Here is a 12,382-nt window from a genome sequence, read left to right as displayed (position 1 = left end):
GGGGGTGTCGACGGCTTTCCTGAGGCAGCGCGGTCATGCTAGAGAGAGCGGTCGGATGGAGCCGCGTTGCCGGATTTCCCCGCCACCACAAGGGAAAAGCCAACTTCTAGGAGCACTTTTCGCCGCTTGACGTTCGATATATCGGGAGTCGCTGTTATTTTTGTTCTATGCAAGCGTAATTTTTGCTATATATACTCATTGTAACTATACCGTGTCCAGAAATTGTTCGATATATAGCATAATTCTATGTAAATGGGTTCGATATAGTCGGGTTCCTGTAGAACCACATTTCCGACGGCACAAAGTGCACCGCATGCGTCGATCAGCAATGGCAGCACTGCCATGTAGGAGTATTCTTGGTGAACTGCTTTCGGAGATATGATCACTTTTGCTAGATTTTCTGTAACTTGGCACTAGATGCAGGGCAACAGCACACAACGCATGCAGCAAAAATTCTCCAGCGCACGCTGTCGCTCCTAGGTGCCGACGCATCCGTGCCGAGCACGAAAGTGCTCATAGCTCGTATACCCGAAGGCAATCAATCGAGACTACGGCCCCTTTGCGCTGCATCCACACGCAATGCCTGTTGGGTGGCACCAAAACCAGCATTCTTGAAGCAAGGGATGCGTATTCCTGGACAATTGCTCAATCACAGCCCGATGCGTGGGACTCCATGCTACAACCGCCATACCAAGCGCCATAAACAATTCCACGTCAGTGAGACATGGATTTCCTTGTTTTTGCTGCATTTTTCTCACTGAGGCGCACAACCACTTTATCTTGCTCTCTTTATGATTGCATATTTTTTCCACTCTCCTCTGTAATGCCATTGGCCTTGCGGGTAAATAAATAAATAACAAAATAAATAAGTAAATAAATAAATAAATATGCACTGCACTAGGTGTGTAAAGACCATTGTCACATGTCAGTAGCAACATGCGTGCCACTTCAAACGGGCGATAAACAAAATGGTGGCCATGATGCATTTCCAGCGCATGCGATCACTTCCAGCACTTGGTTGTTTTTGTAAACAAAAATGGTGGCGCCCACGCAAGTGTAATGTGGTAGTATTTTGCGCAATTGTAGTGCAAAGCAATCACATTTGAGCACATTTTGGAACCTGCTAGCCCTACGCAAGTAGGTAATATGTGGAGTTACGTTCTGGCGAATTTCGTTGATGCAGGATTGTAGTACAGCGACGTATCGTTGTCAAAAGATACGAAATGCATTGAATCCTATAGGCTTTCGCCAGGGATACGAAAATATTTCATCGCAAAAATTTTGTTATCGCGGGTTTCAACTGTATAGGTCGAACTGGACAGTGCATTAATGACCAAGCATGGGAGCATGAACATTCAATTAAGAATAAAGGCAATGTGCATCTGCCTGCACATTGCATGGCTTGCAAATGTAAACCTCGGTTCTGCAAGATTAAGATTCTCGGCAGAAGCAAAGAAACTGCTGCATGCAAACTTTTGGAAGGCTTTCATATCAAGAAAAGAGGCACGGATTGCGTCAACGATATTTCTGTGTGTCTAGTATTTAGAAGTGACATGTGGTATTTTTGTTTCCTTTCTTATTTACTATGATAAACTTGCATGATAAACGTGCATTTTATTGTGTATTTTGTTCTGGTCTTCTAGGGGACCCATAAGTCAGCGCCTGCGCTGTCCAGTCGTGTTCTTTGTGCCTCTTTTATTTGTGCTACAATGACATAACCAGGTATCAATAGCATACCTAATTTATAGCAATAAATGCTGTGACCTATACAACGTAGGCAAATGCGTTGAATGAAAGTGGTAAATTCTGTCTAATAAAACAACAAGTTGTTCTAGCTCATCTTTACCAATAAAAAGTTAATTAGGCCCAAGCAGACGCTGTCAGAATACATTATGTCACGCCGAGCTGGCGCAGGAACTTGAAGGGAGGTGGGGTCTCCACCTATCTTTCCACCACTCTCACAGTGAGAGTGGCTTTCTTGCTGTTGTTGAGGAGTATAATTTATTAATACAACTACTCATTTATCTTTTTGGTGTCCCTTTAACGTACCAGAAAGTGGTCTAAGAGAAGTCTTACCTCACGGGATGCAGAGCAAAGCAGCCCCAGGCTGGCTTCACTACTAGCTAGCGAGGAGTGGCTGCTGGTGAGGTCTGAAGCTGTACTCTCCTTGGGCGTCTTTTTCTTCTTGGAAGACCTTCGAGCCCAGGCAGCTCTTTCACCCAATTTGCTACCCACCAACTTCAGATCTGCATAGAGGCAAAGAATTGAAGGCTGCCATGAACTGCCATGAAGTTGTTCCAATATATTGCCTGCAATTCTTCAATCAAATTGATAATACATTAATGATTAGACTAACGTATTGTAATCCCCCTTATGTCGAATTTACAACTTACTGCTCTTTCATTTGTAGCTACTTTCATACATATTAATACAGTTATAGATTGTTATAAAAAAGTTCAAAAGTGCCATGAATTCATAGTCGGATACAACTTTAGAAAAAAGGAGGAGTTTACTCCTCCGAGGGGGATGCACATGGGCATCCACCAATGGGCGCGCACTCTGAACAAACGTCATGAGCCGGACGGCCGGTGACCCCGCCGACGGAGAAGATGGCCACCCCCGCTTCGAACTGGGCGAAGTCGCGTCAGCTGTGTGCTTCAGCCCCTCGTCAGAGTGAATTCTAGAACTGTTTGTGATGGTCTCTCATGCCGGAAATATTACTGCGAGCTTACGATGCAGCATTTGTGCCGCATGCATTTATTCTGAGTCGTGATCTGGCGATGAAATATTGCAGCGAGCATCGCTGGTGCTGCGCTACGCTTTGCCTGAAAACAGGATCCTGCAGCGACCGCTACGAACACACATCCTGCGTGTTTGTTCCATGTTGTTTAATTTCGCTCCCAAGTGAAGTTACGACGAGAAAAGTTTTCCAAAGGCTGGTGCCTACTGTTAGCAGCGGGTGTGTTCGTGTACTGTGTCGCTGCGTTTTTCGTTGGACGGGGTGAAGTGATGGAGCAAGACCATTCTCAGGAGAAATCAGGAATGTGTGCGCGCATGAAACAAACCTACGAGTGTCTCAACAGAAAATATTTGCAGAAGAAGCCTTCAACGCAAAGATTTGTCACCGTCAACTTAGCGTGAACGATCCTCGTCAGCAGTGAGATAGCCGAGCGTCTAGCGACGGTGTTCAAACATTGTGTAGCACCGTCGATTGATTGCTGTCCACCAGTGTTCACTGTAGCATGCTGTAGAATGCATGCTGTGATACAGTCATGCATAAGGTGTGTTGCCAGCGCTCGATATGCTTTCCCACAACACAGCTCCGCGCTGCTTTTCGATTCTCGTGATCTGTTCCAATTAAAAATTCCCAAGACAGTGTTAAGAGAAACGGTAAAAAGAAAAAGAAAAAAAAAACGTACGAGAAAGTAGGCACAGCAGCTCGTGAACCCACTCCTAATACCTGTACCCGCGTGTTTGTAAATGTATGTATGTTTTCTTGCGTTTGTCAAATTTTTTATTTTCCACATTTGTTGATATTTGAGATTTTCTTAATTTTCATGTTTTTGTATGAATATGTGCCTGCTTCCATGCATGTTTGCGCTTACTCTTATTTCTGTCCTTTTATCTTATATTAGCATTTGTTTTTGCTAGTTTTCTTTCAGCAAAGTCTTTTTAACTTTTTCATTAACCCATCTCATTCAAAGCACTAACTCCTGTAAACTGCAGGACTGGCCTCTTCCATCTCATTCAAGCCTTTCTCACTGGTCTACCTCGTCTTCTCAATCTCTTCTCGCTGTGTTTTCTGTCCTTGCTTCTTGTGTTGTTGCCGCAATGTGATTAACCAACTTACTCAAAACAAATTTTGATCACTTATGAAGACAGAAAGGTTTGCAGATACATTTTCTTAAAAGCGTCATGTGGGTTGCAGAGTAACTTTGCCTCTTACCTCTGTTCATGAAACAGCACCTTGCTATGTTGTTGCATTTTTCCCGCTTCCAGTCCTAGTAAACAGACAGTTTCACTGCCCATCACATATGCTGGTACAAATTTTCAACACGAATAACATTGTGCAGTGTGCTGTCATTTCCTGTCTGATGCTTTCATCGTTACAAAGACATTTTTCGGTGAATGGAGCCCAGCAATGCAGTGCATAGAGCTTTTGCAACTTTCACCATTTATTACTTCACCAATGTCATTGTCTGAACCTGGCCGTCGCTATGCCGACAGCTTGTGAACAAAAAAATTGCCTCAATAAAACACATTCAACTTTACTCAGCATTTTTTAGTACAAACAATGCTAGCAGAGCTATTCAGAGTGAATAATTGTGCTTACATTCGTGTTACTTGCCTAGTCAGATAAACAAATACAACAATGGCTAAGGCATGACTGCGATATGAAGTGCAGGCTGCAAATGGTGCCTTTCAAGTGTGCCCTCGACTACTGCTATTAATAGCTACCCAAATGAGTTTTCTAGGCCTCAGTTGGCTAATGATGTTTGATAATTGTTCTCTTATTTGCATTACTTGCCTGGGCCAGATAACCAAAATAAAAATGCAACCACATGAACGTGCTTTTGCATGCAAGCTGCAAGCAGTGGCTGTCATTTTCGCGTTGATTACTGCCGTTTCACCAACAATGGCTACGGCACGACTGCGCTTTGATGTGCAGACTGCTAATGGTGCCTTTCAAGCATGCCCTCGGCTACTGCTATTAATAGCTACCCAAATAGGTATTTTGGACCTCACTAAGCTAATGATGTTTGATAATTGTTCTCTTATTCACATTACTTGCCTGAGCCAGATAACCAAAATAAAGAATGCGACCACATGAATGCACTTTTGCATGTAAGCTGCTAAAAGTGGCAGTCAATTTTGCATTGACCACTGCTGTTTTACCTACAATGGCTATAACATGGCTGCGCTTTGAAGTGCAGACACTAAAGGTGCCTTTCAAGCGGGCCCCCCCCCCCCCCCTCCAGGGGTGCTTCTATTTCATCAAAAGTGCCCATCAAGCTCAACGATGGTTGACCAAATGAGTTTTCTGGGCCTCACTAAGCTAATGATACTGAAGTACTAAAGCGCCAAACAGACGACACAAGAAGAGACACGGACGAGCGCTTACTAACAACTGACGCTTTATTGGCAGAAACACACAATATATATACGCAAATCTGGCGGTGCAACTCACACATTGTCGAAATGCTAATGATGTTTGATAATTGTTGTCGAAGCTAATGATGTTTGATAATTGTTCTCTTATTCGCATTACTTGCCTGAGCCAGATAACCAAAATAGTGCAACCACATAATTATGCTTTAGCATGCAAACTGCCAACAGTGGCTGTCAATTTCGCATTGACTACTGCTGTTTCACCTACAATGGCTACGCATGACTGCGCTTTGAAATGCAAACTGCTAAAGGTGCCTTTCAAGCGTGCCCCAACTACTGTTATTTCATCACACAGCCCGTCGTGCTTGATGGTGGCTGCCGAATAGAGTATTTTGGGCCTTCTGACGGCATTTTTCATCTCAACAGGCTGGAAAAAACAGTAGGGGCAGCACAACTACCTGGAAGCAGGCCGCCTAACAGGCATGTCGCTCTCCATTGCTCTTATTTGTTCAAGTGGCTTGATGAAATTAACAATGACTGTGCGGAAGAGTAAACCAAGCCAACGGTGTGTTTCTGTTATTGCTTGGCTGCATGTACTGGCCTTTCGGGGCGTGTAAACCTTACGATGGCTCCAACACTATTTCTATTGTTTTCCTTTCGACACGCAGGCTGCCAACATTGGCGGTCAGTTTCGCCTCGGCTGCTGCTACTTCACCATAGAGCCCGTCAACTCGAAGATGGCTGCCCTAGTGAGCCACTTTGGGCCTCACTAAGCTAATGATGTTTTATAACTGTTCTCTTATTTGCATTATTTGCCTGAGCCGGATAACCAAAATAAACAATGCAACCAGATGAATGTGCTTTGGCGTGCAGGCTGCTAACAGTGGCTGTCAATTTCGCGTTGACTACTGCTTTTTCGTGTCAAGCTGGACAGTGGTTACCCGAATGAGCATTTTGGGCCCCACATAGTTATACAGAGTTAATAATTGTATTTGCATTTGAACACGTTTCCATGCCAGTACTTATATTGAGCACGATCTGTGCAGGACGATGCTTTTTCAGAATTGAGCTTCCATTAAAAGGAATATGTCACCAAACGAACTGCTTATTTATTTGGGAGGTCATGGGAGGATGGTTGGCTGCTGTGAACCCACCGGCAAAGTTTTGGTAGCCCTAATAAGGGCTGATATTTCGTTAATAAGAAGCTGTTATGCTTCGTCGAGTGGCTCAATGCTGGACAGCTCACAGTCGGAGCCGCTTTCTTCAGTGTCATCTTCACCCACTTGGATGACGATAGGTTGGATGTGGTCACTCCCAGACGTGTCAAGCCTGAACTCTGCCTCCAGGTCCATCACGTGGTGAATGTTCTTCCTCCAGTCTTCTGCCATTAAGTATTTTATTTTTTCCCCTCAAGACGTCTTCGACCGTGGACAGCTTAAAGTCTCTGTTGTCCGCAGCGATGCCATTTTCACCTTTACCCACACGAGCTCGATAGGATTCAATTCACAGTGGTACAGTGGGAGCCTCAGTACAATGCAACCCCCCCTTTCAGCTGCATCGTCTACGATGTGGCTCAGAAAATGTGGCTTTACAGATGCTACCAACTCAAACAGCAGATTTTTCACCATCCTTTCGCTGTAGGGAAGCTTTTGCTTTTGATCCACTCCTGTATTTTTCCTTCTTCCAAGCTGTCGTCGGCAATCTCTCTTTTCGCCAGGTATGGTAAAGTGCATTGTCCAAAACAATGACACTACCAGCTGGCAACTTCTACAGAACGTCATTAAACCATCCCTCGTAGCGATTGCCGTCCATTTATTCGTGGTAATCGCCTGTTTTTTGGCCTCGGAATGCATCTAAGCAGCCGTTGATGAAGCCATCCTCGCTGCCGATGTGCATCACAATCAGGCGCTGGCCTTTTCCAGAAGGTTGTTTCAGACCCGTCGACAGGCCATTTGCTCGAGCGCACAGGTGTCCGGGCTTTTGCACCATGGTGCCTGTCCACACGATCGACAGAGTGTGTCCCGCCGTCACCCATGTCTCATCCAGGAAAAAGACCTTTCGGCCTTCCGCCCGGTAGCACTCCACGTCACGAAGGTAGCAATTCCGTCATTCAGCGATGTCATCCTGGTCGATAAGCAGCGAAGTGCAGCTCCTCTTCACGTGCTTGAATCGGATCTCGACAAGCAGGCGACGCACAGTACACCGCTTCAGTGATGGGAGAACCATACGCTTCGAGAACTCATTAGTTATCTTCTCGACCGTCGGTATCGTTGTGGTGAAAGAAATCGTGCACACATGACCTCAGCGCGCACAACGTGAAGCTGTCATGCTTCGTCCTGCGTCTTCTTTTCTCCGCATTTCTTGGGCGCTTTCGCGAGGGCGTCGACAGTTTGCCACCAGAAATATGCGACGCTCTGACCTCCCTCCTCACCTTGAACACTGTGCTTTCGCTGACACCAAGCATCTCGGCGACAAACTTGGTCGTGGCTTCCACGCTGCAATCAGGCTCGCTGTTACGCCAATACGTGTAGCAGTGGAAGAGCAAGTTGCGCAAATCGCTATTCAGGATATGGCCACTCTTGTTCTTCTTGTCAAGGCTCCTTGGTGGTGTGGACACAAGGCGACACAAGGCTCATTCGGCAACAAAGTCTGAAGTCAGCTCGCTGGGCTCCACGGCGGAAAACTCGCACGCAATGCCTTGTGCGAACTGGCGAGATTGCAGGCTTGCAAAAAAAAAAAAAAAAAAAAAAATTATAATAATAATGAAAAGGAAAAAAATTGTGAAAACACAAAACCAAAAGATATAAATTTTATGCCATTTAAAACCAAGAGTATTTATTTAAAACGATGAATGAAGCATTTTTGTACCTTCCTGCCTCAACTGTATTCTCGCCCCAGGTTTGTAATGGTTGCGATAAATGCATTGTTTTCTATAAGTACTTCTTCAATAGCAACTGATTCATTTTAAGCTTGGAAAACGAGTTGTAGATATGCCGTGTACATGTGAACAAGCGCAAAAGCCCTGCAGTGTTGTAGAAGGCACAGGGTTATTTTTCTGTCGCTATCCGGTATGTGCTGTAGCATGTGAGAGCTCTACTAAACGAGTGATCAAAATACAAAAGTCTTTATTTATACCGAGAATTACACGTTTCAGGAGCAAGATTTTTCGTGCGGAACTATTTTAGTCGCAGAGGCAATCGACTGTCGCGCTTCGGTCATCGGCGCGGGGCCTCCCCTTTTTTTCTAAAGTTGTATCCGACTATAGGCTTAAACATTTTTTGGTTTCAGGCTAGGAATGCCAAAGAAAATCTGCCAGTAAGAAGACTTATATAAAATATTAAATTTAAAAGATCAACAATGCCCCAAAAATGCATTGGCGTAGGGGGGGGGGGGGGGGGGCTACTAACACTTCACTTACTGTGCCCCAATGGGTGCTATGCAATAACCCCATCGCAGCAGCCATGCATTTTATGTAGAAAAGCAACAAACCTCACTTAACCAGTTGTTTTGAGACTTGCAATGCTGAGCTGTCCAAATTTATGGCAGTCATCAACTTCAAGAAAACTAGCCACAATAGATATAGTAGCCACAATAGCGCTCTTCTGGACACCGTATGCTTCTTTCCTTCCAGGCTAGTAAAAAGAGCTCCTTAACCACCCCTTGGGCTTGGTGAAAAAACAAAGTTTGCAGATAGCATACGCTGCTGCGAACAACTCAGCAAACTTTTGCAGTCTTGTGCAACGTGTGGAACTCACAAGCAGAACACGAAGTCACCTTTCTATCAAACACTTTCTTTTCAACAGAGGCCCGCTCCTCACTCTTTTCCGGAAGCTTTATATTGTAATATAGCAGATTCCCATACACGGCTGCTATTGGCAAGAGTTTGGCATAATAGTTCTGCAGAAACCCGGAAGGTGGAGAGAAGTAATAAAGGGAAAATGAGACATCCACCCAATCGTAGCAATTGCTACAAAGGAAACTTATACGGGTTCCTCATTGTACAAGCTCACAAACATTGTCACAGTCATTGTAACAAGCTCACAAACAAGGAGTGCTCGATTCACTGTTGTGAAGAATCCAATTCTTCGCACAACTCAGATTCGACTACCTTTGCAGAATTTTGTCCCTCAAATGCCACATATGTTGCAGTAAGACTCATTGCCTCACTTCCATAAGCTAGCCAAAGCACATTCAATGTTGCTGCAGTCGATTTCCCTAGTAAAACACAGCAACCTATCTTGGCACTCTGCTTTATAAAGATTGAAGGTAACTAAAGCTACGAGCACCACTTAGTGTTGTCATCTGCTAGTGTGCTAGAGAAATAATGTGGCAATTTCTTTTTATACAGCCCTGTACTTTTCTGTTACTGCCGAACTAGCCTGTGTTTGCTGAAGGCACTTGCCAATGTATGCTGCCAGAAAGGGGAGAAGGAGCTTGGCATAAAATGGTGTGAGAACTTTTGAAAAAATCAGCAGGCTGAGTACAGATTGGATAAACAGAGCACAACAATAAGACAACACATATGCACGCTGTCAAATGGTAGTGTTTCTCGGTTCCTTGTACAGTAGTAGCAGCCATGTTCGCTCATCCTAGCATTCTTTTTGTACAGTCTGTCCTCAATGTGCCGACTGTTCCAAGAAGTTTGCCTCTTTGCCAGACAATATATGGTGTACCGCATTGAATGAGGACGTAGAAAAGTGAAACAGTGTCAAGAAACTAAGCAACGTGAAATAGCTGGCTGCCTTTTACTTGCAAAAGGAAGTGGTTTGTTTTATCTAATGCCAGAGAAACCGATTTGTTAAAACAAAGCAGAAAATACCTCAACATTCCCTAGCTGTCCCACTTGTACCAGTACAGTACCACTACAAGCACAAGAGGGACTGCATTCCATTTCTGAATTCCCCTATCTTACAGCGAAGATATATATGGCTCAGATGCGAGGTTTCATAGTGTCTGCGAGCAGAATTATCATCAGCAATGGCTCGAGCATCGTCAACTACTTTATTGGCACCCCTCCGCGCAACCGCGTTCTAATGTCACTGCTCACGCATTCGTTGTCACCTTCCACAGCTGGCTCAGTCGTGTAAAAAGCTATCATCATCAGCAATGGCTCTTTAGAGTGTGGCTGGCACCACGGCTCTATAGTTTCGTTCCACCAGTACAATAGGTAGGCCGCATGTTGTCATGACTGCAAAAGAACAGCGCGCGTACGAAGAGCAACGCGAGTGTGATCATCGATGGCGTGCGGACGCTAATGCGGCAGCCGCCGAGCGTGCCCACGAGACAGCACGCGACTATATTTGCGGACAACTTTTCTTGGCTATGAAGCGAAAGCTACGGAAACTAAGCGCGCCTCTTTCATCGCTGCTGGAAGTAGTCCCGCAGCTTTGCTCACGTTTTCTTATGTGGGAAATAGAAAACAATATTTTGTTTTTTGTTTTTTACAGCCCTAATTTGAAACGGTACCTAACATTCACCAATCAGGTATTTCTAGAGTTTTCGCACACCCGAAACAGTCACACGTTTTGCACATTCATCAAATGCAAAATGGCGCCCTTGTCTTCTAGGGAGTGTTTGTTGCTTGCTGTCCCGCCAATCAACTCCCCTGAGAGGCTGTTGACCAATTTCAGCAACAAAAGACAGCTGAAGCACACAAAAAAGTGCTTGCAGCGTCTGCGCGGAAACCAAGCAAACCCATCTGGAAATCGCAACATTGTGCATGTACAAACCAGTGAGCGAGCTGACTGCTGCACCAGCTCTACTGACACCAGCGTCGGTTGTGCATCCAAGTCCTAACCAACATCATACGGCTGTTTCGGAGCTACGACACAGGCCACGATGCTCGCTGTTCAGAACTTGGTACATATCTAATGTGAATAAACATTGATTCATGCCGAGTTAATTGTATCTGCCTTCACTAAAGAAAAGAGGTTGTGAGAGGTTGGCGAAAAGGAAACCAGTGCCGAGCGCGCCCGGAGTACATTGCATACAAATACAGTCATGTGCAGAAGCTCCACCCCCCTAGCTTTCATTTCATAGCCAAGAAAAGTCCGCGAGTTTAGCGAAACCAATGAAGCATACCACAAGTCGGAGGAGGAACTTTATTATTGCAGAAACCATTGCGCGGTTTATTCCTGGGTAATTCCCTCTGACAGGGCTCCACTGGCGATCGCGGCTCGCCGGGCCTGGTCGAGGGTCACCAGTTGGCTTCCCAGGTCCAGTTTGGAGAGTCTCGCCTCCCAAGACCACGTAGTGCGTGTGTGTGTTGCAACTCGTGGCAAAATCGCGTCACCCGGACGGTCGGTGCATTCATGTGTTATGTGCGCGAGTGCCGCTGTGTGGTTGCTACACCAGGTACGTGTCCGGGACGTATATCTGTCTGGGGAGATTGCATGTAGACGAGACAAGTGTGGGTATGTGTTCATTTTCAGGCGGCGCCAGTCCCTTGCCTGGAGTCGGAGAATGGCGCGAAGAGCCTTTGGCATCAAGGGGTCAACGTGGATGACTTCAAGGTAGCGAACGCAAGGTTCCAAAGAGACTTCCTTGATCTGTCATTTCAGCTCTAACTGCAATGTCTGCGACAGACTACGGTTCGATAATGACCGTCATCGTAATGGGGAGGCTGCTTTTGCGGAGGTATGTGCCATTCATTTTCATACGTGACGGACACATTTAACAGAGGTGATACGCGAATGTGCGTGCATACCTATATTGTCACGATGACTACAGATGATGACAATAATTATGTTTGCATCTTTACTCAAAATTCGGTGTCACCTCTGTGTCATGCGCTAAACAGCTTTGCTGGTCATCCACCTTCACAGAGTGGAATGGCTCATGCATTTTATCAAACCATTTCATTATGATCAAGTTTAACTGTAGAACCACAACAAAGCAAACTAGGATCAGAGGAGTTATATTATGTAAAATGGTGAAACACCTTAAAATAGAAGTACACTTAAAATGAACAGATAGGAACTACATCAGTTGACGTAACAAGTAAAAGATCTCCACTACAGCACCAAATATTTCAGATGTTTGAATGAGAACAAGGGAATCTAAGGGGCTAAATTTTTGTTAGTTAGAACCACATGAAGTCAACAGACGAAACCACAGACAGCATGAAGAAAAATTAACTGTTCTTTGTAATTGAAACGTAGAAATAATAATAAGGAAAAGGGAAATCATAGGTGAACGAAAAAACAAGATGCAGCAGGTAAGAGTCGAACCCACATCTATGACAACGTATGCGATGCTTTACCATTGAGCTACA

The 12,382-nt window shown here is 44.9% G+C and overlaps 1 protein-coding gene across 3 annotated transcripts in view; it reads right to left on the bottom strand.

The window, feature by feature from the left end:
• Nucleotides 1-12,382, bottom strand: part of LOC126546156 (regulator of G-protein signaling loco-like) — an 87,251-nt gene that overhangs the window by 31,351 nt on the left and 43,518 nt on the right. For all 3 annotated transcript variants that reach the window (XM_050194272.3, XM_055061374.2, XM_055061375.2), the window contains exon 9: nucleotides 2,077-2,246. In XM_050194272.3, the coding sequence (XP_050050229.1) occupies nucleotides 2,077-2,246 (170 nt within the window). The remainder of the gene's footprint in view (nucleotides 1-2,076; nucleotides 2,247-12,382) is intronic.

Source organism: Dermacentor andersoni, chromosome 1 (assembly GCF_023375885.2).
Source record: "Dermacentor andersoni chromosome 1, qqDerAnde1_hic_scaffold, whole genome shotgun sequence".
In the NCBI taxonomy this organism is placed as follows: domain Eukaryota; kingdom Metazoa; phylum Arthropoda; class Arachnida; order Ixodida; family Ixodidae; genus Dermacentor; species Dermacentor andersoni.
This window is presented reverse-complemented; position numbering and strand designations above follow the sequence as displayed.